The sequence below is a fragment of the Nipponia nippon genome, unplaced genomic scaffold (genome assembly GCF_047370975.1).
Source record: "Nipponia nippon isolate SJK-2023a ecotype South Korea unplaced genomic scaffold, ASM4737097v1 scaffold_27, whole genome shotgun sequence".
NCBI lineage: Eukaryota > Metazoa > Chordata > Aves > Pelecaniformes > Threskiornithidae > Nipponia > Nipponia nippon.
This window is the reverse complement of record NW_028262344.1, coordinates 5,017,201-5,044,909: the sequence shown is the minus strand read 5'-3', so window position 1 is coordinate 5,044,909 and position 27,709 is coordinate 5,017,201. Positions and strand designations below refer to the sequence as shown.

The 27,709-nt window shown below is 66.0% G+C and overlaps 3 protein-coding genes and 1 long non-coding RNA gene across 4 annotated transcripts; 2 read left to right on the top strand and 2 right to left on the bottom strand.

Moving 5' to 3' along the window:
- Window positions 1-856: 856 nt before the first annotated feature.
- On the top strand, window positions 857-10,164 carry CNNM4 (cyclin and CBS domain divalent metal cation transport mediator 4). The gene is made up of 7 exons (XM_087762853.1): window positions 857-2,318; window positions 5,918-6,061; window positions 6,145-6,282; window positions 6,841-7,010; window positions 7,153-7,252; window positions 8,740-8,921; window positions 9,020-10,164. Exons 1-7 carry the CDS (start codon window positions 890-892, stop codon window positions 9,227-9,229), a joined length of 2,373 nt encoding a protein of 790 aa, XP_087618979.1. The 5' UTR covers window positions 857-889; the 3' UTR covers window positions 9,230-10,164.
- Window positions 10,165-11,120: 956 nt separating this feature from the next.
- LOC148055068 (uncharacterized) lies at window positions 11,121-13,118 on the top strand. The gene is made up of 3 exons (XR_015705929.1): window positions 11,121-12,225; window positions 12,473-12,566; window positions 12,983-13,118. It is a non-coding gene; the product is annotated as an uncharacterized LOC148055068 (long non-coding RNA).
- A 759-nt stretch (window positions 13,119-13,877) lies between these two features.
- Window positions 13,878-14,961, bottom strand: ANKRD39 (ankyrin repeat domain 39). The gene is made up of 4 exons (XM_087762854.1): window positions 14,862-14,961; window positions 14,415-14,518; window positions 14,126-14,329; window positions 13,878-14,046 (listed from the first exon to the last, which is right to left on the bottom strand). The coding sequence occupies exons 1-4, from the start codon at window positions 14,959-14,961 to the stop codon at window positions 13,909-13,911; spliced, it is 546 nt and encodes a 181-aa protein (XP_087618980.1). The 3' UTR covers window positions 13,878-13,908.
- Window positions 14,962-15,588: 627 nt separating this feature from the next.
- SEMA4C (semaphorin 4C) lies at window positions 15,589-23,463 on the bottom strand. Its single transcript, XM_087762892.1, has 15 exons — window positions 23,364-23,463; window positions 21,340-21,480; window positions 19,938-20,086; window positions 19,789-19,851; window positions 19,596-19,694; window positions 18,990-19,086; window positions 18,786-18,902; window positions 18,538-18,689; window positions 18,261-18,436; window positions 18,036-18,180; window positions 17,732-17,954; window positions 17,525-17,640; window positions 17,285-17,442; window positions 17,132-17,202; window positions 15,589-17,036 (listed from the first exon to the last, which is right to left on the bottom strand). The coding sequence occupies exons 2-15, from the start codon at window positions 21,449-21,451 to the stop codon at window positions 16,210-16,212; spliced, it is 2,505 nt and encodes an 834-aa protein (XP_087619018.1). The 5' UTR covers window positions 21,452-21,480; window positions 23,364-23,463; the 3' UTR covers window positions 15,589-16,209.
- Between the last annotated feature and the right edge of the window lie 4,246 nt (window positions 23,464-27,709).

Below are 27,709 nucleotides of genomic sequence, written 5' to 3'. Positions count from 1 at the left end.
AGGCGGGGCGCGCGCGGGGGGTGATGGGCAATGTAGTTCCGGCCGCCTTAAAGGGTCCGCGCCGGCGCCTGGTGCCCACCGGCCCTACCGTTCCCCAGCCTCAGTCCTGCCCCGCCGGGTCCTAGTGATCCACCCCAGGTCCTAGTGCTCCCCAGGTCCTACTGCCCCCCCAGACCCCAGGTCCTAGTGCCCCCCCCCCCAGATTCTAGTGCGTCCATCCTCCCAGAGGTCCTAGTGCCCCCCAGGTCCTGGTGTGTCCCCCGCCAGGTCCTAGTGCTCCCCCTCCCCCCCCAGTCCTAGTGCCCCCTCCCCCACCAGGTCCTAGGGCCCTAGTGTGTCCCCCCAGGTCCTAATGTGTGTCCTCCCCCCGCACCCCCGCCCAGGTCCTAGTGCCCCCTCCCCAGGTCCTAATGCCCTCCCAGGTCCTACTGTGTGTCCCCCCTCCAAGTCCTAGTGTGTGTGTGTGCGCGCGCGTGTGTGTGTGTGTCCGTCCGTCCGTCCCCAGGTCCTAGTGCCCCCCTCCTGGTTCGCCCCCCCCCCCTTCCCCCAGGTCCTAGTGCCCCCTGGATCGCCCCCCGCATCCGTCTTCCCACCTAACGGACACCCCCATCTAACGGACACCCCCATGCACCCCCCGCTCCTCTCCGCGCCCACCCCCGCTCCTCGCCGCCCCCCACGCGTCCCCTTCAGGTGACGCCGCGCTCCCCCCCCCGCCGCCCCCCGTGCGGTGCCCACTCTTTTCCTCCCCCGCTGCCATCGCCCCCTTAAGGCCCTCGAGCCGCGGGCGGGCGGAGGGAGGGGGCGCGGCGAGTGACGCGCTCCCCTGCGGCGGGGGGCGGGGACGCGGCGTGTGACGCGACCGCGAGTGCAGCGGCGGCGAGGCGCTAACATGGCGCCGGGCGGCGGGCGGCAGCGAAGTGGCGGCGGCCCCAGCGGCCCCAGCCCCGGCGGCTCCGGCGGGATTTCCCCGTCGTCTCCTCCGTTGTTGCCGCCGCTGCTGCTGCTGCTGGCGCTGCCCGGCGGGGCGGTGCCGTCGGGGGACAGCGTGATCCTGGGCATGAGGCTGGAGGAGAGCACGAAGCCGGCGGCGGGGGCTCCGTCCCGCGGGCCCATCCGTGTGACGGAGGGCAGCGAGGTGCTGCTCCGCCTCTACGGGCTGGGGTTGGGCCCGCGGACCGGCGAACGGGTGGCTTTCGCCGAGCTGCGGCTCGCCAGCAACGCCTCGGTTCCCAACGGCACCTGCCCCGAGCGCTCCCAGGACCTGCTGGTGCAGCCCGGCCCGGCCGAGGCCCGCGACACCTCCGCCCTGCTGCGTGTCCGCGTCCAGCCCCTGCGCAAGGACGAGCAGGCCAAGACCTACGTCCTCTGCACCCAGCGCCGGCCCGGCCAGCCCTGGTTGCCCCACCAAGGCCCCGATGGACGTATCGTGGTGCTGGAGGAGAAAAAGTCCTTGCTGCCCCTTTGGTTGCAGGTGATTCTCATTGCCGGGCTGCTGGTGCTGTCGGGGATGTTCAGCGGGCTCAACCTGGGCCTCATGGCGCTGGATCCCATGGAGCTGCGCATCGTGCAGAACTGCGGCACCGACAAGGAGAAGCGTTACGCCCGTAAGATCGAGCCCATTCGCCGTAAGGGGAACTACTTGCTTTGCTCCCTGCTGCTGGGTAATGTGCTGGTTAACACCACCCTCACCATCCTCCTCGATGACCTCATCGGCTCTGGCATCGGTGCCATTGTTGCTTCCACCATCGGCATCGTCATCTTCGGGGAGATCGTGCCCCAGGCGCTCTGCTCCCGCCACGGCTTGGCCGTGGGCGCCAACACCATTGTAGTCACCAAGTTCTTCATGCTGGTGACGTTCCCCCTCTCCTACCCCATCAGCAAGCTCCTCGACTGCATCCTGGGCCAGGAGATCGGCACCGTCTACAACCGGGAGAAGCTGGTAGAGATGCTGAAGGTGACGGAACCCTACAACGACCTGGTGAGGGAGGAGCTCAACATGATCCAGGGAGCCCTGGAGCTCCGTACCAAGACGGTGGAGGATGTGATGACCCCGCTGCAGAACTGCTTCATGATCAACAGTGATGCCATCCTGGACTTCAACACCATGTCAGAGATCATGGAGAGCGGCTACACCCGCATCCCCGTCTTCGAGGACGAGCGTTCCAACATCATGGACATCCTCTACGTCAAGGACCTGGCTTTCGTCGACCCCGATGACTGCACCCCCCTCAAAACCATCACCAAATTCTACAACCACCCTGTCCACGTTGTCTTCCACGACACCAAGCTGGATGCCATGCTAGAGGAGTTCAAAAAGGGTGAGGGGGTCGGGGGGTGCCATGCTTCCACAGGGTGCTACTTTCTTCCCCTCGGAGGAGGCTGGCAGATGCTGGAAGCAAAACTCTGGGGAGTTTTGCCCTCCGGGGCTGGAGCTGCCCATGCTGGGGCTGCCTGGGGTCCCCACGGTTCGGGCGGTCGTGATTCAGAGGGGACTGGGCACCTGGGGACACGCTGCTGCGCTGCTGGGGACGGGCAGCACGGCACCGAGCCAGGGCAGCTGCTCGGTGCCCACAACCACCCGGGCTTCCGGGGTTTGGTGTGTAACGGCACTGCGCCTGTGCCGGGGAGGGACAGCCGCCGCTTTGTCGGTGGTGGAGCAACCAGCGCTCAGCGCCAGCCTTGAGGAACACTTTGGGAGTGTTTACTTGCTCCTCGTTTTTGATTATCGCCCCTGGAGGCCCTTGAATAGCTGCTGGAAAATTGCTCGGCTCCCTGGTTTGGGCTTGGCTCTCTCCTCTGGGCCCTTCCCTGCAACAGGGAACGGCGAGCGCCGCTCGCTGCAGGCCCCCATCCCCGCTCTGCTTCCCGCTCACGACATTGGGGCACCGAGTGCAGCCACCGAGTGCAGCCGGAGGGCTGGGAGGAGGAGCGGGACCTGGGCTCACCAGAGACTGATCTCACCGGGAGCAGGAAAGGTTGTGTTAGCTCCAAGGCAGGATTTGACCTGCCCCCCCTGCTCAGGGCTTTGCCAGACCAGTCAGGGGACCCCCCTGCCCTCCCCAGCCTCTGACAGCTCCTGCTGCTGTGGGACCGGCTGCCTGCGTCTGGGCCGGGATAAAATAAAGAGCCCAGCTGTGGAGCAGCTGTGCCAGGTGATGCCAGGCCAACCTTCAGCTGTGCATGACCCCGCGCTCTCCTCTGGCTCCTGTTACACTCGCCCAGCGGAGGTTTGGGCGCATCACGAGAGCTGGGCGGTTTGCTGCAGTTGGGGACGTTTTGGGGAGGGTCTTGCCAAGATTTAGGGGATCTAATAATTCCTCCTGCAGCATCCAGAGCTCAGTGTGAGCTTGGGCGAGGGTTTGGGAGCTGGTAGGTCCAAGCCTGGCTGATCTTTGAGGGTAGGTAGGAGACAGCAGCTCTGCTCCTGCCTCCCTTTGCGACCGTGCTTCCCTGGCACCCAAAAATATCAGCACAGGAACAACACCCCTTGGTCGTGGCTCAGCATCATAGAATCGTTAAGGTTGGAAAAGACCCTTAAGATCATTGAGTCCAACGGTTAACCTATCTCATCGTCTTGGAGCTGCTGTGATTGTGAAAAACCTTCTTGGCAAATGCTTTTCCTTCAGTTCATCTCACGCCAGTTCAAGAACCGCCGTAGGAGCGCACAGCCGTCCTGCTCCACCCCATTTCCAAAAACCAGCAGTATAGAAGTGGAGTCCTGTTGCTGCCGGAGCTGGAGTTATCCCGGCTGCTGGCACTGGCTTTCTCTCCGATGAATCCTTATTAAAGGATTTAAAGCACGCTCATTCCGGTTACAAAGCCGCCCGTGTCTGGTATTGTTATTTTTTCATCGCTGCCTCTCTGGGTCAGGAGTGGGTAATTTGTGGGGCCGCTGCCTGGGCTGTTCTTGAGGTCCCTCTCTGAACCCCGTTCCTCGTGGATGCAGCACTGCGATGAGTCTCTGCCCTCATCCCACTGGTCGGAACCCGGATCAGAAGCGGGAGACGCCTGGCAAAAGGCTAAAGAGGGAAAAATCAACCAGCCACACTTCTGATGGTCCTAATCGCAGCGCTCGGCAGCCAGACCTCTCCCCCTGCTGCCACTGAGGTGTCCCAGACATTGGCCTTGGGGTGACAGCTCCCACAGTGACGTCTGGCGCTCGGCCCGGCGCCTGTTCCTGATCTCCTTCTCTCGGCGCATTGCCAGCATGAAGCTTTGAGTGGGGAACGACACTTTGGGAGCTCCCAGCCTCCCTGCCAGGCTCGGGGTGTTGCTCTCACTCCTCGTGTGGGGACCATCATGGCAAAGGGGGTCCCAGGGTGGTGTGCATGGTAGGTCACACCCTGTTGGCGATGCCGCAGCAGCTGGCACTGCGCCCTTTGCTCTGGCAGTTTGGGCTCCCCGTGTTTGCTTTGCCACTGGCCGCTCCCCTCCAAGCTCAGCCTTGGCTGCTCGTCCCGGAGAGGAGCCTCTGCCTGACTAATCAGGGCTGGCCCCGCAGCCCTGATCCTTTCACCTTTCCCTGCCTCACACACGTCGGTGAAGGAGCCACCGTGCCTCACCGAGGGGGTTAGACGGGTGGGTAAGGCGTTTTCACGGCCCAAGCAACAATTTTAGGGTCTTTTCCCCCCTCTATGCAATGCCTTTTTGCAGCGGGGTTACCTGAACTGCATGAGTTTGGCTGAAGAAGGAGAAAAAGGGGAGCTGCGTGGTGCCCATCCCTAAAATGAGCTTTTCCCTGAGCGACAAGGGGCCTGCAGCCGCCAGCTCTAAAATTAAACAGCAGATAGCATCGAGGAGGGCAGATTTGTGCTGGAGCCGGAGTGGGACAGCGAGCAGGGCACCTTGCTGCTGGCCTAGGGGTGAGCATGGTGCTTGAGGAGGTAGAAGTGATTTTATTTTGGGCTGCGCTGAGGTCAGGGAGGGAACATTGCCTTCCTCCGTGCCTCAGTTTCCCCAGGCTAAGGATACCGGTCCTGCGGGTGCATTGGTCTGGCCTGGGCATGCTGCGGTTTTCCACGCAGCCGCTCGGCTCCTTTCCCCAGAGCAGAGGTGGATGTTTCTCCTCCGAGGAGTTTTTCGTGGTGGCTCGGCGCAATTTTGGGATGAAGCAGGAGAAACGTCAGTTCGTGGAAAGGCTTGGCAGGTGTCAGGCAGCTGGGGCAAGAGCGACGCCAGCTTCAATACGAGCCAGCGGTTTGGATTTAGCTAGAATAAGGCAAACTGTGTCCTGCCTGTGTGGAGTGAGGCCGGCAGAGGGGAGTTGTTAATTCAGGGCTGGGGAGGTCTTCCTGCCAGCAAGGACCTGCCTGCTCATGGCCAGGGCCGGCTGGGCAGTGGCTGGCCACCCTTGGCTCTCTTTCCCCGGATGTTTTGGCTCCGTGATCAGGCAGCCGCTGCAGCGCCAGGTGTCCGGAGCATTTCCTCTGGGATGGGACAACCCTGGGTCAGCTTGGCAGAGCCGCTGAGGAAATCTGGAGAGGTCAGGGCCGCTGGCAGAGACCTGATTCATAGCTGCGTCGTTCCCCCCATGCCGGGGTGCCGTCAGCCCACAGGCGCTTGCCTGGCACCGCCGGGACTGTGCCATGCTCTGGTGACATGGCACGGGCTCCTTTGGGGACACATCCCATCTCCTGTGAACCCCCGGCCCAGCCCGCACCCTACGGCAGCGCGGAGGAGGTGCCTTGAGCTGTACCAGTCCCACTGTCAAGGGCTTAATTACTGTCGTTACACTGGGAATTAGTACCCAGCCCAGGCACCCGTTTAGATTTTAACTGGTTTATTGTTTCCTGTCCAGGAGGGTGGCAGGGAGGGAAGGGCTGGTCCCGGTGACATCCCTGGGTGCTGGGACCCAGCAGTGGGGCTAGGGGTGCACTGGGGGTGGTCTCCCTTCCAACGTCTGTCTGTCTGTCCACAGGGAAGTCCCACCTGGCCATTGTGCAGAAGGTGAACAACGAGGGTGAGGGAGACCCCTTCTATGAGGTGCTGGGGCTGGTGACGCTGGAGGACGTCATCGAGGAGATCATCAAGTCGGAGATCCTGGACGAGTCGGATACGTACAGTAGGTTTTGGGCTCGGCCCCTCTCCCCACCTTGTCACGTGCCAGGGTCCCGCCTGCCCCCCCTGATACCCTGCTCCCCACAGCTGACAACCGCAGCAGGAAGCGGGTGGGCAACCAGAAGAACAAGCGGGACTTCTCGGCCTTCAAGGACCCCATCAGCGAGCTGAAGGTGAAGGTCTCCCCGCAGCTGCTGCTGGCCGCTCACCGCTTCCTCTCCACAGGTGAGTTTTTTGGCAGGGGAAAGCCCCCCATGGCTCCAGACACCCCTGGGCTCAGTTCGGCTGTGGAGTGCTGGCACTGACAGCTCCCTGGCACAGATCTGGTTGGGCTCAGCATGCTGCCGCCTCCCTGGCAGCAGCGTGTGCTCCGTTCCCGTCCCCCCGCCGAGGAATTGTCGCTCCAGCCATCTCGTTCAGAAATTATGGGGTGCTTGCATCTTGTCCCACTTTCCTCCACTCTGTCCCCCCACCCAAAATGAGAAGGGATGGGGCTCAGGGATGCCAGCCCTGCCTCTGATGCTTGGCAGGTCCCTGTCCCTCCAAGGTGGTCCTGTTCCCCGGCTGGCATGTGTCCCCCCAAGGCTGGGGCTGGCCTTGCTGGGGACCTGGGGCTGGTGTTGGGGCCAGACTCATGGGCTTCTGCCCCAGGGAGGTGTCGCTGGGGCTCAGCCTGATCCAGGGAACCACCCCGAGGGACGGGAAGGGATGCACCTTCATCTGGAGGGACGGGAGGGGGACAAGGACTGCAGCTCTGACCCCACCTTCCCCTCTTACTCTCAGAGGTGATGCTCTTCACCCCCAACTTCATCTCGGAGAAGATCCTGCTGCGGCTCCTCAAATATTCCGACGTCATCCAGGAGCTGAAGTTCGATGAGGAGAACAAGAAATCCCCGTGCCACTTCCTCTACTGCAAGAACAAAGCAGCTGACTACTTCATCCTCATCCTGCAGGTACCCGGGCGCAGGGTGGCATTGCCAGCCACGTGTGTGGGGTCCCTTGGGTGAACCATTACCCTGGGAAGGCTGCGATGACGGGGATCTCATCCAGCCCAGCACCACGGGATGTGGCTTACGCACCGTCTCTCCCTTGCAGGGCAAGGTGGAGGTGGAGGCCGGCAAGGAATGCATGAAGTTTGAAGCGGGAGCTTTCTCCTATTATGGGGTGATGGCCCTCAGCCCCTCTCCTGTGTCCGGTAAGCACCCCCCGATCGCCTGGCTGCCAGTGCGGGCAGAGCCCTCCCACCCTGATTTAGACCTGGAAATAGGAGACGCTGGAGGCTCCGAGCCCCCCAAGCCGTGCCCCCCAAGCCGTGCTGGGGGGCTGCGTGGCCAGCACCTCCCCTGGCACTTGTGCTCAGGGACCCGCACCCCGAGTGTGTCTGGCAGTGAGTGGAGGGTCTGTGCCCAAGCTGGAGGCTGAAAACCCGCTGTCCCAATTTCGGGCTGCCCTCCTGTCGCTGCCCGGCTCTGCGAGCGGCCGGACACCGACCCTCACAGTTCAGTTTGGCGTCATGGGGTCACCAGCACCCATCCATGGGCACCGTGAGGGGCAAAGGTACCCACAGCCGCCCTCTCCTTTGCCCAGAGGCTTCTCTTGACCTTCTCCTCTGCCTGTGTGTTGTGTTGTCCGTCTCTCTGCCCTAGCCCTCCCAGCCCAGCCCCGGCACCTATCCACAAAGCGAGGGTCATTGTTTGCCAGGTTGACAGGTAAACGGTGCGGCTGCATGACATGCCAAACCCTGCTGTGACCGCATTAACCCGCCATATTGGGCATCCTCACCCCATTAATGCAGCACCGGGTATTTTGTCCCCCATGCCAGGCCGGCTACTCGCTGCCTCGTCTCCGTGTGCCGGGAGGCCGTCCTGGTTGCCATCCTGCATCCAAGTGCCTCTGGAGGAGGAAAGGCGTGGGGCTGGAGCTTGGGCAGCACCGCTGCCCAGTGTTACCTGGCCCCACTCACATTGGTGTTAGGGTCCTGCACACCCCATAACTGCCCCGATTTCTCCCGGCTGCCTTTGCTGTGGATAGGGAGGAGGAGCAGGGGGACAGCGCCAACTGGGCAGCCCGGTGTGGTGGCTGTCCCTGCGCTGGCTGGCTGGTGAGGAGGTGCCAGTCTCCCTGCTGCTGCATGCGGTTCCTGCGTCACCCTGGCTTTCCAAGCACATCACCATGCCCTCCTTGTCCCCATAACCCCCACCTTGTCCCTAACCCCACGCAGGGTGGCTGATCCACAGGTCCGGGGAGTCACAGCATCCTTGGGCCAGGCCTGTCCCCGGTCCTCTGTCCCTTTGGCAGCACCTGGCCCTGGAGCAGGGGGACTGGCAGGGCTGCAGACTCCCTGGCCATGGTCGGTGGCCATTCGGTAGTCAACGGGCAGGGATCAAATCTGGTGCTGCCCGGCAGAGCTCAGGGACAGCAGCACTCAGCCATGGGGGGCACAGGGCTGTGCCGAGGTGGACGCACATCCCATCGTTCCCTGTCACCGCTGGGCTCCGTGTCCCCAGCGCCCGTGGGACAGGGCTCTCCCTGCCTGGCACGTGCCGGAGCCGGGGCCGGCGTCACCAGGGGCTCAGCACCCTGTAACTGAGAGTTGCCACGCCTCATCTCAGTGTGGCATAGGACCCTCCCCGGGGTAGGGGGTCTGCGGTGTGGCTAACCCAGTCCCTCCCATCCCCGCAGAGATCCGCTCCCCGTCCCACGTCAGCAGCCTGAACCGCTCAGCCTCCCTCAGCTACCACGAACGCTCCGACTCCATTTCCTCCCCTGTCAGCGGCAGCAACAACCAGCTCAACGCCAGCACTGGCGCCCAGTATGTGGCAGACTTCAGCGTCCGCGCTCTTACCGACCTCCAGTTTGTCAAGGTGAGGCGGGTGCCCACCGGCATGGGAACAGGGACGCCATCGGCAGGGTCCGGCACGCTCCTCATCCCCACCCCCTTATTATTTTTTCCCTGGCACAGATCACGCGGCAGGAATACCAGAACGGCCTGACAGCCTCCCGCATGGACAGCTGCCCCCAGTCCCCCGACAGCAACGCCCCCAAACCGGACACCGGTTTACTGGAGAAACTGGAACCCTCCGCCACCACCGATGAGACCACCAGTCTCCTGAACGAGAGGAACTGCCTGAGCCGCCGGAGCAACCACAGCCCTCTGGAAAACTCCATCTGACCCTGGCTCCGCTGGCACGTGCCGGGAGGGATCTCGCGTGCCTGTTTTAGGAACCCTTTCCCTGGTAGGAAATACTCACCGTCTCCTCGGTGACGCCATGCCGGGTGCTGCGGTCGTCGTCGGCCCGGTTGAGCTGGAGGAGGCAGCAGCAGCGCGGTGTGAAACGGAGCTGGGATTTGCTGCTGCTTTCCAGAGTGGCTTATTTTTAATTAATTTAAATGGATGGCAGTGGAGACGGTGCAACTCTCCACTGGCTGCCTCGCCAACGGCGCTCGTTCAGCTCAGGGAGCTTCAGGTCTCGTAGGCTGCTTCGGGGCAGGGGAGGGGCTCCACCGTGGCCCCCCCAGGACGGGCATCCTGGCCCCTCTCGTGTGTTTTTGGGGCGCGACGGTGGACGGGGTCGCCTGGGGTGCGGCGTGATGGCAGCGTCTCGTCCTTCTCTCAGTGAAGCGGTGCGAGGCCATGCCCGTTCCCCGTGCCTGTTCCCCTTTCCCGCTGGCCTGGGGCACTGGGGGATGCGGCAGTGGAGAGCTCGGCAGCAGGCCTGAGGCTGAGGGAATGGGCTCGGCGTGTACAAGGTGTCTCCAGCGCAAAGTCAGGCATGACCACAACTGAGACCCCCGGCTATGCCAGGCGATCCCCCCCTCCCCAGCCCCAACGCCACCCACCCGCGTCACGAGCGTGCTGAGGATAGCAGGGACGGCCCCCCCACCCTAGCGGTTTCGGTGCCTTCCCCGTCGCCGCCGAGGCGAGCAGGTTGGGACATCTCAGGGTATCTGTGCCGGGGGGGACGGGGGGATTGGTGAAGGGTGGGGGGGTGCAGGATCCATTTTTTTCGGGGCGGCACAAAGCTAGCGACCAAAGTTGTACAGGCAGGAGGGGGCCAGCGCCGTGTGTGTGTGCGTGTGTGTGTGTGTGTGTGTGTGTGTCCATCCCGCCCCAGCACCGGGGGACCCCAAAACCCCAAACCCCCCGGTGACCTCCTTGGGGCAGGACGTGGGACCCCCGGTGAGCACCGGCCGGACCCCCCGCCCCAGAGCTTGGTGCCTGGTGTGGGGCGGGGAGGGAGAGACACACACCCCCCACCCCCCCAAAAAAAGCACAAGTTCCATGGGTGAACTCTGTAAGTTATTGGGAGAAGGTTAATTATTTTTGTTAATCACATCTCGACGATCAGGTCCTAGGTCCTTCCACGGGGAGATACTCGAAATAATAATAATAATTAATAATGATAATAATAATAAAACAAGACAAAAAAACCCTTTTTTTTATTAAATCTTCCTCTATGCAACCCCCCCTCTCCGGGAATTCGTATTTATTTTTCGCATCAGGTTTGATTTATATATTTGGGGGAGGCCCGGCCCGGCGGGTGGGGGGGGGGCCGGGCCTTTCCCTCCCCCCCGCTTGTGACACATGCACCCCCCGCCGCCCCCTTCCGGTTGTGAAACCGACTGTGGAATGTTATTTGATGGGTTGGGGGGGTGTGGTGTGCCAGTTGGGTAATAAAAATCTGTATCCGTACGTCGGTCTCCTCCGTGCTTCGCGGCGGGGTCGGGGGAGCCGCGGAGGGCGCGTCCCGGTTACCGGCGAGGGGGGGGGCTCCCGGGGCCGCCGCCGCCATAGGACGCGGCCCCTTTAAATCCTTCCCTGGTGGTGTTTACAGCGCGGCGGTGAGGCACCGCCCCCGGAGGGGATAGAGTGCGGTGATTGGCTGCACTGCGAGAGGTAGGACAGCGGCGATTGTCCGCGAAGAGGAACGGCGGCGGGGCGGGGCGCGCGGCGGCCGGCGATTGGCTGCGTGGCAGGGGAGGCCGTGGAGAGGCGGAGCGACAGAGGGCGAGGCGGCCGCCGATTGGCTCCCTCGGAGGACGGTGGGCGGGGCGCGGCGGCGGGCCGGGCGCTGCGCTGGGCCTGGCGGCGGGAGCGGCCCGGGGCGCTCCCAGGGGCGGCGGCCCCGGCCCCGGCCGCCCCTCGCCTCTCCCCGGGGGCAAGCCCCGCCCAGGAGGTGCTGCGGCCGCTGGAGGGGCGTTTCTTGCTGGAGGCCGGCGCCGTGATGGACTTGGCCGCCATGGCCGCCGTCCTGGGCAGCGGCTGGGTCCAAGCGCCCGTCTGCGGGCGCGAACGCTCCCACCTGGTAGAGGCGCTCCACCGTGACCTGGCGTTGGTGGAGCCTGGGGGACCTCAGCCCCCTCACCCGCTTCTGCGGGCGCCCCGTCCGCTTCGTCTTCGACGACACCAAGCTCGGCGCCGTCCGCCAGGAGCTCAGGAGAGGTGAGCGCGGCCGGGGCCGCCGCCCAGCTCCTCCGCTCCCGCCTGCGGGGAAGCCCCAGCTGGCCGCCGTGCAGCAGGTGAACGAGGGCGAAGGAGACCCCTGCTACGAGGCGCCGGGGCTGGCGGCGCCGGAGGACGTCATCGAGGCGATGGAGTTGGAGGTCCTGGGTGTGTCAGATGAGCACAGCCTGTGTCAGGCAACTGGGACGGGGAAGGGGGTGTCGCAGCCACGCACCCCTGAGCGTGGCATCCCTGAGCGTGTGCTCCTGCCCCTTTTTCTTCCACTGCAGGTGGGATCCGGACGTGCCAGCAACCGGGCCCCTGCGGCAGCACTGCAGGGAGGATTTCTTCCTGTTGTGGAGGGCCGACGGTGCCGCCATGGCGAAGCTCGCCCTGCAGCTCCTGCTGACTGTGCAGCGCTTCCTGGCACCAGGTGAGAGCAGGCAGGAGTGGGCTGCCTTCACCCTGCCCGCCAGGCTGCTTGGAGGGTCCCTGTGCACGGCGACGGGGGGTTGTTTGGTGGCACCGGGCTGACGCTGGCCGCTCTCCCCACAGAGCTGGAGCTCTTCAGCCCCACCTGCGTCTCCGAGAAGGCTCTGCTGCACTTGCTGAGCCGTCCTGGCATCATTCAGGAGCTGAAGTTCAACGAGAACAACTGCTTCACCCTGGAGCGCTCCCTGTACTGCCACCACCATCCCTTCAGCCACTTCATCCTCATCCTGCAGGTACAGCACTGTTGGCGCGGGGATGGCACCATGTGCCACCAGGTGTGCAGCGGCCCAGCCGTGGCCTATCAGCCCCGTGTGTGTCCCCTCCAGGGTCCTGCCATGACATCTGCGTGGTGCTGGGTACTCTCTCCCCCTTTCAGGGTGCATTGAGGGGCAGCTGTGCTGGTGCCACAGGCCCTCCCGTGCCCCTCAGACTACAGGCAGCCCTCCCTTCTGCCTGCCCCAAGCTGCCCGCTCTCTGCAGGACCACATGGAGATGATCGGGAAGGAGGGACTGAAGTTTGAAAATGGAGCCTTCGCCTACTACCGTGTCTCCACACTGGCACTGCTACGTGCAGGTGAGAGCAGCTAGCAGTGCCAGGCTCATCCCTGGGGCAGCACCAGACCCGCTCAGACATTTTTTGGGGTGCAAAGGGAGATGCTCTTTGGCAGCTTCTGGCTCTCCGACGCCGTCCGCGGTGCACCCGTCCACCTGGTGCCGCAGCTGCCAGGATCGGCAGCCGGGCTGCGCCGACTGCGCGAGCTGCTCCTCATACTGCCCCAACTACAGCGTGCAGGTGCTCCCCAACCTGCAGCTGGTCAAGGCAGGGGCTGGATCCATCCCTCGGGGTCCTGTTGGGAGCCTGCCCCTGCCTCACCTGGCTTTTTGGCAAGGCCGTGCCCCATGCCGAGCTGCCTGCAGGTCTCCTGCCATCCCCAGCACTGCTGGCAGACCGTGGCTATACTGCGTGGCACTGACCCGCTCTCCGCCCAGGTGACGTGGCCACAGTACCTCGGTGCCCTTGTGGCCTCCAGGACTCCAAATCCATCCGATTCGCCCAACAGCATCGAACCAAAAATCATCCCTAGCAGCCAGACCATGCTCCTGAGCCACCAGAACACCGCACCAGGTAGGGAGCTGGCACGGCACCGGGACGGTGATGGCTGCTCCAGTAGCCACGCCCAACTGGGAACCGTGTCCTGGGCACGGCTGGGGGGTTCTGGAGTGCTGGTGGGGTGATCTCCATCTCCGGTTCTTCTCAGCAGTGAGCAGCTGAGGCCGGGCCACGGCATGGCCAGGCAGAGCAGCCGCCAGGGCGCCAGATTCAGGGTGCCCCCCATGAGGCTCCCTCCTCCCCGCATGCAAGTCGTGCGTCTCTCTCTCTCCTGCGTGTCTTGCTGCATTTCCCCAGCTTGGAGGCTCTACCGCCACCCCGGCACGGGCATCATGAGCTCAGTGGCTGCTATTTCATCTGCCACAGGTGATGCCAAACCATCCCATGGGGAAGCAAAGAGCCAGGGCCAAAGCCCTTCCACCTCCTTGGCGCTCCGGGCTGGGAGCTGGTGGCTGCGGCACAAGCCCAGGGCTGGGAGCCTGGTTTTGGCTCCCCTGTCACGGCACACTCCCCGCAGGGACAGGGTCCTCTACCACACCCCCTGTGATGCTTCCTGGTTCAACAAAACACTATTTGCTCCTTTTTTAGGGTTTTTTTTTGAGGAAATAAAAGTCAATGGAGGGGTTGGCAGCCAAAAAATGGCATGGTGCCCCCCCCCCACTACTACCAGGGCCCCACTCAGGGGCAACCCCCAGCCCATGCTGGCACCAGGGGGAGCAAGGGACAGAGAGGCAGAGCCGGCGCCGAGTACCAGGGGTGTTGTTTATCCATCGGAGATGGGCCTGGCGCCCCTGCTGCATCCCCCTCAGGTGTCCAGCAGGTCCTGCACCACCAGGTCGGCCACGTCACGGGGCCACTGGCCCTTGGCATCGCAGACACCAGCCAGCGCTGGGCTGTACCACAGGAGCAGGGCGCAGAGCTCCCGGTGGCCTTGTTTAGCCGCCTGCGGGCGACACGTCGGTCATCGCCGGCACGGGCAACGCCGCGGCACGGCGGGGTGACGTCCCGGCCTCGCCACCCACCTTGTGCAGGCTGGTGCAGCTGTCCTCGTCGGCGGTGGCCGGGTTGGCACCGTGAGCTAGCAGGAGCCAGGTGACGGCAAGGTGGCTGCAGTAGCTGATGCAGTGCAGGGGGGTGGCACCGCTGGGCATGCAGGCGTTGCAGTGGGCACCCCACTGCAGCAGCAGCTGGCAGACCCCCAGGTGCCCGTTGCGGCTGGCGTAGTGCTGGGGAGGGGGGACAGGCAGGGGTGTGGGCAGGTGTGCGGGCAGGGGCGTCCGTCCGTCCGTCCCCGGACCCCCCTCGCCGTACCAGCGCCGTGTACCCCGCCAGGTCGGGCTGGCTGGGCTCCCCGCGCCGCTCCAGCAGCTGCAGCACCCGGGGCTCGTCCCCGTCCCGCGCCGCCGACCAGATCCCTGCGGGCAGCGGGGGTCACGCGTCAGGCGGGGACGGACCCCCGCTCCCTGCCCGCACCCCGCACCCCGCCCGGAGTGTCCCCGTGCCCTGCCCGTACCCTTCACCTCCCCTGGCCCTGCCTGTACCCCTGCTCTACCCCAGTTTCTGCCTGTACCCTGCCCTGCCTGTACCCCTGCCTGTACCCCACCCCCTGCCCAGACCGTCCCCGTGCCCTGCCTGTACCCCTTGCCTGTACCCCAACCCGTGCCCTGTCACTGCCTGTACCCCTGCCTGTACCCACACCGTACCCCACCCCGATCCCTGCCCTGCCTGCGCCCACCCCCGCACCGTGCCCCGCCCGACCCCGCTCGAAGTCCATCTCGGGCAGGGTCTGGTGCACGCTGGCCACCGCCACCCGCGACGGGCAGCAGGGACCGGGTGCCGAACGGCGACCCGCCGCCATCGCCCGGGCTGGGAAGAAGGGACGAGCCGGGCCGGGAAGGGCCGAAGGGAGCCGAGGGGAGTCGGGAAGGGCCGAAAGGAGCCGAGCGGGGCCGCTCCCCGGGGCTCTGGCGCATGCGCACCCCGCCGCCGGGGCCGCGTCCCCCCCCCCCCCCCTCCCGCGATGGGGCCCGGGGCTTCGCCCCCGCCCCGGCCCCGCTTCCCACGGCCCGGGCAGCCCCTGGCCCCGCTCCCAGGCCCCACCACCGGGACCCCGGCTGCCGCTTCCGCCCGGCTTCCCGGCAGAGCCTCCCCGGGGCCCCGCGCCCCGCACTGACCCCCGGCATCCGGGGAGAGGGGCACGGGCGTGGGGCCAGGCCTCAGCAGCGGCCCCCCCGCCCTGGGAATGGCGCCGCCGTGGCCTTTTATAGCCCCGAGCGCAGCCTTTTTCCATGAGCTCAGTGGCAGGGGGGCCCCGCAACCCTCCCTGCACCCACCACCATGGCCACCGGACACGGCCCCCGTGGGCTTTGCTTTTAATATATATATATATATTTTTTTTTTTTTTTTACTCCTTTTTATTATTAATGTAAAAATACGTATTTACAGCAAATAAATATATTTCGGTAACAAATAAATTACACCGGGGGTTATACAAAAGGGGCCCAGGCAGGCAGCGTGCAGAGGGCGGCAGGCGGGGGGGGGTATTTACAGCTAGGGCCAAGGGGGTACAAAGCACCCCGGGGCTGGGGGGGGTCCCCAGGGGGGGCGAGGGGGGCTTTAGAAAACTTCTCAGGAAGAAAAACCCGATTGGTTCTGAAATCATCCAAAAAAACCATCCCGCGGCTGCTGCCCGGGGCAGGACACGGTGCCTGGTAGCAGTCCCCAAGGTCAGTCCCTTGTCCAGGACATGGTACCGAAGGTGAATGCGGTGACCAAGAGCAGCTCCGGTGCTCAAGATGGGTGCCAGTGCCATGGCCCCAAGGCAGGTGCTGGGGTGGCAGTCCCCAAGATGGGTACTGGCACCAGGGTGGCAGTCTTGTCCCCAAGATAGGTGCCAGTGCCGAGCTGGCAGTCTCCAAGGTGGGTGCTGGTGCCGGTGTGGCAGTCCCCAAGATGGGCGCTGGCATCACCCCAATGGTTGCTGGTGCCCATACTGCAGCCCCAAGTCGGGTGCTGGTGCTGAGGCAGCGGTCCCCGCAGTGGGTGCCAGGCCAGGCCCTGAGGTAGGTACGGCTGCTTGGCGGCGGGGAAGCTGTCCGCCGGCAGCTCAGACCGAGGACTCCTCGGGGTTGGAGTCGGGCAGGGGCTGGCGCTGCTGCAGCTTGCGCCGCAGCTCCTCGGCCAGGTCAGCGCAGGGTGGCCGCTCTTCAGTGCCCAGCGCCAGGCGGATGTAGCCGTTGGAGGAGGAACCGCGCAGGGGACCCAGGTGGATGCGGGTGGGCGAGTGGAGGGGCTGCCCAGGGATGGCGTTGGGCGGCAAGGTGGTGCCAGGGGGGCTGCTGTTGCGGCAGGTGGCGTGACCGGGCACGATTTTGAGCGAGCCGTCCGAGTAGTAGTAGCTGGCCGGGTCCCAGAGCTTCTCGTCCAAGTCGGAAGTGGCACTGGGCATGAAGCAGGGACTGGGGGGCTCCTTGGGAAGCTCGATGGGGTACACCAGGGTGCTCTCGATGGCTTTGGCACCTTTGCCCAGCTCCTCCCGCAGCCGCCGCCAAAGGGAGAGCACCACCAGCACCAGCACCAGGCACAGGGCGCCCAGGCACACCGCCACCACCCACACCAGCCCCAGGCTCTCCAGCGGTGCCCGCGTCTCCAGCGGCACCCCAGGGCCGGCCAACACCACCACCCGGTACACCTCGCCGCCCAACCGGGCGCCCTGCTCCTCCGAGAAGCAGCGGTATGTGCCGCTGTGCTGTGCCCCGGCTCCCGGCACCACCAGAGCCCGCAGACGGGCGTCATGCAGCACCAGCGCCTGCTCGGCCGCCAGCGCCCGACCCTCGAAGGTCCACAGCGCCTGGGCCAGGTTGGAGCCCAAGCGGCACGTCAGCACCAGGTCGGTGCCCGCCACCACCGTCACGTTTTTGGGGGTGATGGGCCCTGTGGGAGAGGGGCCGAGTCAGGAGGGGAGGCACAAAGGGGGGGCCCCTGTCCCCGCCTCTCCTGGCTCCACACGGTGCTGGGGGGGGTCTCACCTTGCTTGGCCACCTGCGGCAGGGTGCAGGCGCGGGTGTCGGAGCTCAGCACGTCCTGGACCAGCTGGGACCTGTGGGAGGAGGCGGCAGAGGTGAGGGGGAGACCCCGTGCCACGGCGGGGCGTCCCCCCACTCTCCGGGGAACCCCCTTACCTGTTGAGGCCATCGGTGTGGACACAGAGGCTGGCGTTGCGGCTCCAGGCACAGTAGGGATCCCGGGCGAGGACGCAGTCTGTGCATGACTGGTAGCGGCCACAGTCAGCCAGGGGCAACTGGGCCACCTGGAAATGGGAGCCAGCAAAGAGCAGCTTCTGCGAGGGCAGGGAGAACGGGCAAGGTGACACAGCGAGGTGACACCCTGGGCCCCAGCCCCTTCCCTGTGGCACCGCTCACCTTCCGACCGGCCAGGACGAGGCTCTCCACGGGCTGTGCCGGCTCGAAAACCTGCAGCTCCTCGACCAGGTGGATGTGAGCGCCCAGGTTCAGCGCCTTGTGCACCCAGCCGTCACCTGCAGGTCACAGTGAGCGGTGAGGGACATCCCCACACCAGGAGCCCTCCACGGTCCCCTCCCCAGCTTCCCCCCCGAACCCGGCGGGTACCTGTGCCGATGAAAAGCACCTCGTAGACAGCGCCATCCAGCCCGGGCACTCGGTCTACCACCAGCTGGGTGAAGTTGGCATCTTTCTTGAGGAGGAGTGGGCGCCCGCGGTGGGGCAGGATGGGCTCGTCCATCAGCGGGTGCTTCTTGGCAAAGTTGAGAGTGTTGTCGGGCAGCTCGAGGGAGCTGGCAAAGCCGTTCTGGCGGTGCCAGTCGGTGATGCACTGGGGACGGAGGGCACTGTCAGGCACGCCGCCGGATCCCACAACCTCTTCTCCCCTCCTACCCCCAGTGCCGGCACTCACCGCGCCGGGACGGGGACTCGGCACCTCATCTGAGTACCGGCCCCACTTCTGCGCCTGCTCCCGGTATTCCTTGTAGGGCCCCTCGAACGCCTTCTTCACCTCCAGGATGTGGTACCGGCAAATAGCCGAGACATCCATGTCCCCCCTGCAAGGGACAGGGCAGGTTTTTAGGGGGAGCCACCGGTAACGGGGAACCCCGGGGCTGCCGCGTCCCTGCACACTCACCAGCGGGCCTGGAAGACCCCAAAAAAGGTGGTGTCCTGCCAATCGGTCCCCGGCAGGGTGAAGACGGCCTGGAGGCGGTTGAAGTGGAGCTGCTGCTCGGGCGCCGAGCACACCAAGCGAGCTTTCAGGAAGGTCGTCCACTTCTTCTGCAGCGTGCGGGCACCGCCGACATCCCCCTGGGCACCCAGCCGGCATCAAGACAGGGCCACCGCGCTCACCGGCGGAGCGAAGCCACACCGGGACGGCGTCCCCAGCACGGCTTGTCCCCTCCCCATACCTTGCAGACCCGCGCCACGCGGGCCACCACCTGCTCCGCGTAGCAGTCGTACTCCACCGCTCGCTCGCTGAAGAAGAAGTAAACCTTGTCGTCATCCCCAGTGCTGCTGGCCGCGCTCTCCTGCACGTAAGCCGAAGCCACGAAGTGGGGCTCTGTGGAGGAGGGAGGGAGCGGAAAGGGGAGGGTAACGCCGTGCCAGCGGTGGGGGGGTGCCCGCGCCATCCCCCCCTGCGTCCCCCCGACCCTACCGTTCAGCCAGGAGGTGAGATACTCCGTCTTCATGGAGTAGTGGGGGCCCAGGTTGCGGAGGATGACGGGCTCCGTGCCCAGGAAGTTGTTGAAGGTGGCCGAGTACAGCTCCCCGTCTGCGAGGCAAGGGTTTAGGGAGGGGGACGGCAGGGGTGCAGTGGGCACCCCCCCAACCCCAGCAGGTGGCCGGTGGTGCCACTTACCCACGATGAGGCCGGTGTGTCCCTTGGTGGGGTCATACGGACACTTTCCCTTGCCGTCCTCAAAAGCCACTTGGTCCAGGGTGAAGCCGGACAGTTCCTGCGGGGCACAGGAGTGGGTGGGGGTCCTGACCCTCTCCCCAGTTCACGTCCCCCCGCACCCAGACCAGCCACGGGCACAGGGACACTCCTCAGATGACCCTCCTGGGGACAGGGTCACCCCTGAACTACCCTCCTGGGCACAGGGACACCCTTGGATGACCCTCCTGGGGACAGGGACACCCCCCGGATGACCCTTCTGGGACAGGGACAGCCCTGGATGACCCTCCTGGGCACAGGGACACTCCCCAATGACCCCCCTGGGCACAGGGACACCCCAACAATCCTCTGATGGGACAGGGACACCCCCGGACCACCCTCATGGGAACAAGGCCACCCCGAATGACCCTCCTGCACACAGGGATGCCCCTGAATGACACCTCTAGGGACAGGGACACCCCTAAATGACGCTCCCAAGTCTGGGCGGTCTGCCCCGGACCTCATCCCCAGGGGCAGGGAGGAACCAGGGGCTGACAGGTTTTGGGGGGCTCCCCCAGGGGCCACACTCACAATGTAGGTACACTTGGGCTGGAAGGCGTAGGTGCCGCAGGCGTAGAGGTGGGAGCTGTTGTAGCTCTGCAGGAAGCGCACGTAGTTGAAGCAGTCGGTCTGGGGGGGAAGAAGAGGTGTTTTAGGGGGTGGGAGGGGCACACTGGGGTGCCCTGTAACCCCCCTGCTGCAGCCACAGCACCTGTGCCCCTACCTGGTTGTTCTTGCCCTTCTGGATGCACTCAGCTTTCTTGTCCACAGGGGCCTCCCAGGAGATCTGGGGACAGAAAAAGCATCAGTGGGCTGGAAACACACCTGCCCCCCCCAAATATCCCCCCACTCTGGGGTCCCCTGGGACCTCACCGCCGCCTTGAGCTCCACGGTGCCGGTGGCCAGGGCGAAGACGGCCTCACGGGCACCCACGTAGAGCAGCGCCTCGGCCTCGTCCAGCGTCAGCGTCAGGTAGTGCGAGACCCCCCCCTGTGAGAAGCGCTTGGCCACGTCCTTCAGCTCTGCGGGGTTTGGGGAGGGGGACGGGGGACATGGGGACATCAAGGCGAGGCCACCGCTGGCCCCGCGGTCGCCTCCTCCCCAAGTGGGCACCACTGGCACCCCCAGGGTACCTCCCCCAGAAGCCCCCTGGCCCCAGTGCCGCACAAAGGGCTCTTTGTCACCAGAGCAGGCGCTGGCGGTGCCAGGCGAACACAGCGGCCTTTGGTGAGACCCCGTGCTCCCCCTGCACCCCCCCTGCCCGTCCCCAGGCCCTGCAGAAAGGCCCCATTGACAGGGGAGGTGCCAGGGCCCCGGGCAGGGAAGGGACGGGGACGCAGGGCGCTGTTATAGCAGAGATGGGGGCCTTGGGCGTGGGGATAGCACAGGGACAGGGGACGTGGCATGGGGACGGTGGCACAGCAAAGGGATGGGGGTCTCGGGCGTGAGCACGGCACAAGGACAGGGCATGCCACGGGTCGGTGGCACGGCAAAGGGATGGGGGTCTTGGGAGTGGGCACGGCACAAGGACAAGGCATGGGGATGGGACAGGGATGTGGGGTGCCAGCAGAGCAAAGGGATGGGGGTCTTGGCCGTGGGGACAGCACGGGGACAGGGGGCACGGCATGGGGACGGTGGCACGGCAAAGGGATGGGGGTCTCGGGCGTGGGCACGGCACAGGGGACACGGCATGGGGACGCTGGCACAGTGGAGGGACAGAGGACATGGGGCAATGCCAGCACACAGGGGAATGGGGCAAGGGATGAGGACACAGGGCACGGCAAAGGGACAGGGACACCGGTGCTGGCATGGCGCAGGGATAGGGATAGAGCGTGAGGCACAGATGGGGACACAGGGTGCTGGCATGGCAAAAGGATGGCATCTCGGGGTGCTGGCATGGCAGAGGGGTGGGGACAGGGGGGCTATGGCAGGGCACGGGGACAGGGGACATGGCAGAGGGATGGGGACAGGGGGCAACGGCAGGGCATGGGGACAGGGGACATGGCACAGGGATGCAGGGCAGCACTGCTGTGTGTGTGTGTCCCCGCTCCTGCAGTCCCCCAATTTGGGGGCCACCGATGCAGGGGGGATCCCCGCAGTGCTGACAAGCTTGGCGGGGGACAGAAGCTGCCCGAGGTGGGGACAACTACAGCCACCGCGTCACCCCGGTGTCAGCAAGGGATGGGATTGATGGGCCCACCCTGCCATGCCTCAGTTTCCCCAACCTGCTCCCCTCTCCCTGGACCCCCCGAGGACAGATGGACACAGTACTCACCCGCGTAGGGGACGGTTTTTCGGGGCACGGCGCTCCACAGGGACCCCGGGGTGGTGGCAGCGGTGGTGAGGGCCAGCAGCGAGGCGAGGGCCAGCAGCCGGCGGGGGGCCATGGTGCTGGGGAAGAGGGGGGACACAGGGCCTGGAGGGGCGGGGGGGGACAGACACGCCCGGCCCCCGTTAGGGTTACAGGGCATCAACACCGACAGAGCCAGTGTCATGCGGGTGGCGCAGGGACAAGACGGGTATTGAGGGCCGTGCGTCATGAGGCCGGGGGCACCCCACGCAGTGGCAGAGTGGCAGGGGAGATGACACGCGGGTCCCCGACTTGCTGCCCCCTCCATGATCCCTCCTCCATCCGTGACGAGTCATGGGGGGGGGGGGACGGGACACGGGGAAGGAAATGGGCCCTTCCGCTTCCCACCCCACCCGGGCAGCCCCACCTCACCCGCGCCCTGCCCCGGGACCCCCCGGCACTGCCCGGTGTCCGGGGGGTGCCCCGCGCTGTGTCATCCCCCCCAGGCTGGGCAGGATGCGGCCGGGCGAGCGGGCGGCCGGGAATTGTTCTGCCCTGCCCGGCGGGAAGCAGGAAGCCGGGGGGGTCCGGGGGGGCCCCGCGCCGGCTGGGGAAGGATTTCCGGGAGGGTGGGGGGTTGGGAATGGGCCCCCCCGCTGCCGTGGGAATGGGGGATGCCCCGGCCGCGGTGGGGGGCCGCAGGCAGGGGGCTGCCGGCGCCGCGGGCACGGGCGGGGTGCTGCCAGTGCCGCAGGCACGGCCGGGGTGCCGTGGGCACGGTCAGGGTGCCACAGGCACAGCCAGGGTGCCAGGGGCATGGCCATGGTGCCATGGGCACAGCTGGGACGCCACAGTCATGGCCAGGGTGCCATGAGCACGCTCAGGGTGCCACGGGCATGGCCCTGGGGACAAAAGCACAGCCAGGGTTCCACAGGCCATGGCCAGAGCGTCACAGGCACGGCCGCGGTGCCGTGGGCACGGCTGGGGTGCCACTGGCACAGCAGGGGTGCTACAGGCATGGCGGGGGTGTCATGAGCACGGTCAGGGTGCCATGGTTATGGCGAGGGTGCCACAGGCACGGTTGTGGCGCCATGGTCGTGGCCAGGGTGCCATGGGCACGGCTGGGGTGCCATAGGCATGGTGGGGGTGTCCTGGGCACGGTCAGGGTGCCACGGGCAAAGCTGGGGTGCTACAGGCATGGCCGGGGTGCCATGGGCACAGCCAGGGTGCCATGGTCATGGCCAGAGTGTCATGGGCATGGCTAGTGTGCCACAGGCACAGCTGGGGTGCCATGGGATGGTCAGGGTGCCACGGGCATGGCCCTGGGGACAAAAGCACGGCCAGCGTGCCAGAGGCCACGGCCAGAGCGTCGCAGGCACGGCTGGGGTGCCGTGGGCACGGCCGGGGTGTCACGGGCACGGCTGGGGTGCCACTGGCCACGGCCAGGGTGCCGCTGGCCACGGCTGGGGTGTCACGGGCACAGCCGTGGTGCCAAAAGCAGGGACAGGCACCACCGGGGTCCCCCAGGCACGGCCGGGGTCCTCAGGCTGCCCCGTTTTGGTGCTGGATGCCTGCGGGTCCCGTGGGGGGCCGGGGAGCCACGGCCCCACGGCGGTGCCATCCCCGGGGGGGGGGGGCGCAGCGCCGCGCAGCCCCTCGGGACGAGCCCACCCGGCCCCCGCGGGTGGGGGCACCTCCCGACGCTGCCCTCTGCCCCGCGCGGGGGGGCCGGCACCGGCGGCACCGGCTGCCTGTACCGACGGCGGAGGGGGCCCCAGTGCACCGACGGATCCGGGCGGGGGGGGGTCCCGTTACCGGAGGGGGGTCCGGCCCCCACAGCAGCGGTGCCGGTCGAGGGGGGAGGTGACGCCGCCGGAGGTGCCGGTCCCGATCGCCGGTACCGGGAGGAACAAAGCGCCTCCCCCTCCTCCCCCCGCCTCCGCGGCTCTGCCACAACAATACCGGGGCGGGGCGGGGCGGGGCGGCTAGGGCGGGGAGGCCGCACTCACCTCGGGGCGCGGCGGCGGTGGCGCGGGGCGAGCGGCCCGGCCGGGGCGGCGGGAGACGGTGGGAGGAGGTGGCGGCGGCGCGGGGCGGCGGTGGGTGCGCGCCGCGCGGCTCCGCTCGGCCCCGCCCCGGCCCTGACGTCACGGCCTCCCCGCGGGGAAAGGGCTCGGCTCAGCCCGGTTCGGCTGGCCCAGCTTGGCTCAACTAGGCTCAGCTCAGCCTGGTTCGGCCCCGCTCAACCAGGCTTGGCTCAGCCCAGTTCGGCTCAGCCCAGCTTGGCTCAATCTGGTTTGGCTCAGCCCATCTCAACCCAGTTCGGCTCAGCGGAGCTTGGCTCAACCAGGCTAGGCTCAACCTGGTTTGACTCAGCCCATCTCAGCCCAGTTCGGCTCAGCCCAACTTGGCTCAACCAGGCTTGGCTCAACCTGGTTCAGCTCAGCCCAGCTTGGCTCAGTCTGGTTTGGCTCAGCCCATCTCAACCCAGTTCGGTTCAGACAAGCTTGGCTCAACCAGGCTAGGCTCAATCTGGTTTGGCTCAGCCCAGCTTTGCTCAATCTGGTTTGGCTCAGCCCAGCTCAACCCAGTACGGCTCAGCCCAACTTGGCTCAACCTGGTTTGGCTCAACCTGGTTTGGCTCAACCAAGCTTGGCTCAACCAGGCTTGGCTCAACCAGGCTTGGCTCAGCCCAGGTCAGCGCAGTTCAGCTCAGCCCATCTCAACCTGGTTCGGCTCAGCCCAACTTGGCTCAACCAGGCTTGGCTCAACCTGGTTCGGCTCAACCTGGCTTGGCTCAACCTGGTTCAGCACAGCCCAGCTCCGCACAATTCGGTTTGGCTCAGCCCATCTCAACCCAGTTCAGTTCAGCCTAACTAGGCTCAACCAGGCTTGGCTCAACCAGGCTTGGCTCAGCCCAGTTCAGCCCAGTTCAGCCCAACCCAGTTTGGAACAGCCCAGCTTGGCTCAATCAGGCTTGGCTCAACCTGGTTTGTCTCAGCCCAGTTCAGCTCAACTCATCTCAACCCCGTTCAAGCTCAGCCCAGCTTGGCTGAACCAGGCTTGGCTCAACCTGGTTTGGCTCAGCTCATCTTAGCTCAATCTGGTTTGGCTCAGCCCGGCTCAGCCCAGTTCGGCTCAGCTCAGCCCAATTGGCCCAGCCCAATTCAGCGCAGCTTGGCCATGCTCAACTCAATTCAGCCCAGCCCAACCCCATTCAACCCTGCTCACCATGGCTTGGCTCAACCCATCCCAGCTTGGCCCAGCCCAGCCTGGGCTCAGCTTAGCCTGGGCTCAGCCTACGGGGGTCAGGAACCCCAGCACCCTTTTGGGGTGCCAATGGCCACCAACGCTGGCCACCCCAACACACCCGCAGGCGCAGGAGGAGCTAGGGGTGTTTATTGGGTAGGGGGGTGGGGACGGGGACCCCCCGCCCTACACCAGCATCTCCTGCCACTTGACGTAGAGGAGGGTGGCCAGGCCCTTCAGCTGGGCATGGAAGAGGACCCCAGTGCCCTCGTGCAGCCCCCTCCCGAAATACCGGTCCAGCTGGGCACAGAGCTGCTCCAGGTGGCCCTGTGGGGACAGGCGGGGGGGTCAGGGACACGGTGGACCCCTCTTGGACCCCCCAGGGTACCCCCCAGGGCCCGGTGCTCACCTGCTGCTCCACTGGCAGATGCTCGGTGCCCACCACATTGCTGGCGAGGAGGAGGAGGCTGTAGCTCAGATAGCAAGCCTGCAGGCGGGAGCGGGCACGGGGGCTCACCGAAAGGGGCACAGGGCACATTGGGGGGTGCCCTACGGCACCCATTTCCCAGTGAGGGGAGCACCCACCTCCCGGTCAGCATCCTGCGGCTCCTTCAGGACCCAGCAAGCACCAGGCGTCGCAGGGTGTCTGGCTGCACCAGCACCAGGAGCCAGTCCAGTGCCTGCAGCTGTGGGGAGAGCAGGTGTCAGGGCACCTGCACCCCGTGCCAGAGCCCGCGGTGGGTGCCGGAGCCCCGGCACAGTCCCACCTTGGTGTGTCCACCTCCGTGTACGCCCTGGTGGGTGGCACAGTGCCTGGCAGCTCCCCCAGCAGCCGGGCCATGGCATGAAGGCTCAGGTGCCAGCAAAGCTCCCTGGGGAGAGGGGGAAGAGCATGAGGGAGGGTCCAGTGTGTGCCCACGCATCCGTCCCTGCCTCTGTGCCCATCACTGCCATCCCCCGGTGCCAGTTTGGGACATCCACACAGTGCTGGAGTGCCGGCGTGGCCCCGGTGCCCTCCAGATGCACGTGGTGAGGGGCGGTGGTGCCAGCAGCTGGATCCTGCCTGCTTTGTGCCTGCACAACCGGCTGGAATAAAGGAATTAGAGGCAGATGCATCCCAGCCCACCTGGCCCTGGCATGGTGCTGAGGGGCTGTGCCAGCTCCCACCAGGCTCCCTATCACCAATTCACGGGGCCACGGGTGGCACAGGACGCCTGGCAGGCCATCGCTGCCAGCTCTGCCTGGCATCCCACCCGGCTGCGGGCCAGGATGTACCTGCCCCTGCTTGTGAGGTCTGGCAGCAGCTGCATGAGGGCAACCAGGTTATGGTGGTGCTGAGAAAGCTGGCAGAGGGACAGGCAGAGGGCAGGCAGCTGGGGAGAGAGGGAGGCGCTGAGGCACGGGCAGAGCCCTCGGGGAGGGGTGCGGAGGGCGGGCACGGGGCGAGGGGATCCCCCTGCCCTGGGTACCTGCTCCTGCCAGTCCTGGATGCCCTCCAGCAGGCAGTGCAGGAGGTGCTGCAGCTTGGGCAGGGGCTGGCAGCGCAGCGCCCGGTTGAGGCCGAGGAAGGAGAGGAGGCTGACGAGCGCCAGGCGGGCACTGTCGGCATAGCGGCACGGCTGGGTGACCACGCACAGCGCCAGGAACTGGAAGTGGAAGGCCGTGTGTCACCAAGGAGTCCCCGAAAACCGTTGTGGCAACATCCCCGCTGGGGCAGGAACACGCTGGCACAGCCGGTGGCAGCCCTAGGAGGCACCCCTCCAGGAGCTGGCATCAGCGCTGCCCACCCAATTATCAGGGCAGAGATAACAAAGGTGTAGCATCCCTGGCACGGGCAACGGGCTCCCACCTTGCAGATGTCACCGAGCTGCATGCTGGTGGCATCGGGGCTCGCCTGTCTTGGGGAGCAGGACGGATCCAGGCTCCCAGAAGGAGCAGAAGGGGTTGGCAGGCGTCTGGCAGGGTGGGCAGCACCCTCCTGCCTGCCACACCAGGGCTCATCTCCTGTCTGCGGGGCACAGCTCAGGGGACAGCAGGCGCCGGCGGCGCAGGGGGCTCAGGTCAGCCCTGAGGTGGATGAAAGCCTGGCTGATCTCCTGCACAGTGGGGCACCAGGGCTCGCCTGCGGGCGAGGGGATGGTGAGGGCGGGCAGGGACCATGCCGGCAGGGTTTGGGGGGCACCCCGGCGAGGCAGCCCTGTGCCCACCCTGCGCTCATCCCTGGTGCTCAGCCAGATCTCCCACAGCATCTGGAAGCATTGGTTGTGTCCAGGCAGAGGGTCATCAGCTGCCAAAACAAAGAGGGGGTGACCGGGGTGGCGCCACAAGAGGAGGGGGCACCCTCCTGCAACGGTGGCTTACCTGGAAGAGCCAGCACAGGACGGGCAGCAGGAAGGTGGACACACAGCGGTAGAGCAGGCTGAGGCCCCCGTTGCGGACGAAAGCTGCCTGGCAGGCAGGCGAGTCACTGGGGCAGAGATGGGGGGTGAACGGGGCCCTGCCTGCACCCCCTGTCCCCCCCCCAGCACCCCGATACGTCCTGCCTGCCCTGTGCCTGGCGCTCACCACAGGAAGAACCCTTCCAATGCGCTCTGAGGCTCCAGCCCACAGGTGTCCAGGGTGGGCGCCAGTGCCAGGCGGACGCAGAAGATGGGCTCCCCGGGGTGGACGGTGGGGATGAAGTTGGGTTTCACGGCCAAGCGGGCCAGGAGATCCCTGCGAGCGGGCGGGCAGTGTCAGGCAGGGAGCAGGCACCGCGCAGACCCCCTAACCCTGTGCCCAGGCACAGCTGGCAGGGGTACCTGTGCTCCTCGGGCAGCTGGGTGTCCTCATCTGGGGACTCCCAGGGACTGGTGTCATCCACATGCACCTGTGCCAGGCCAGCCTGCAGCGTGGCTGCCTGGCTCTGCTCCCTGGCACAGGGGGTTAGGGCAGGGTGAGGGCACCCTGGGATGCCCAGCACAGCCCCCGTGCCCGCAGGGTGCCAGTCTTACCTCTTCTCTCAGAGCAGTGAATCCAGGCTGTTGGCAAGTGGATCTGGCCGCGGGCACGCAACCTGAGCAACAGAGCAAGGGAACAGTGACGCTTCAGTGGGTACCACAACACC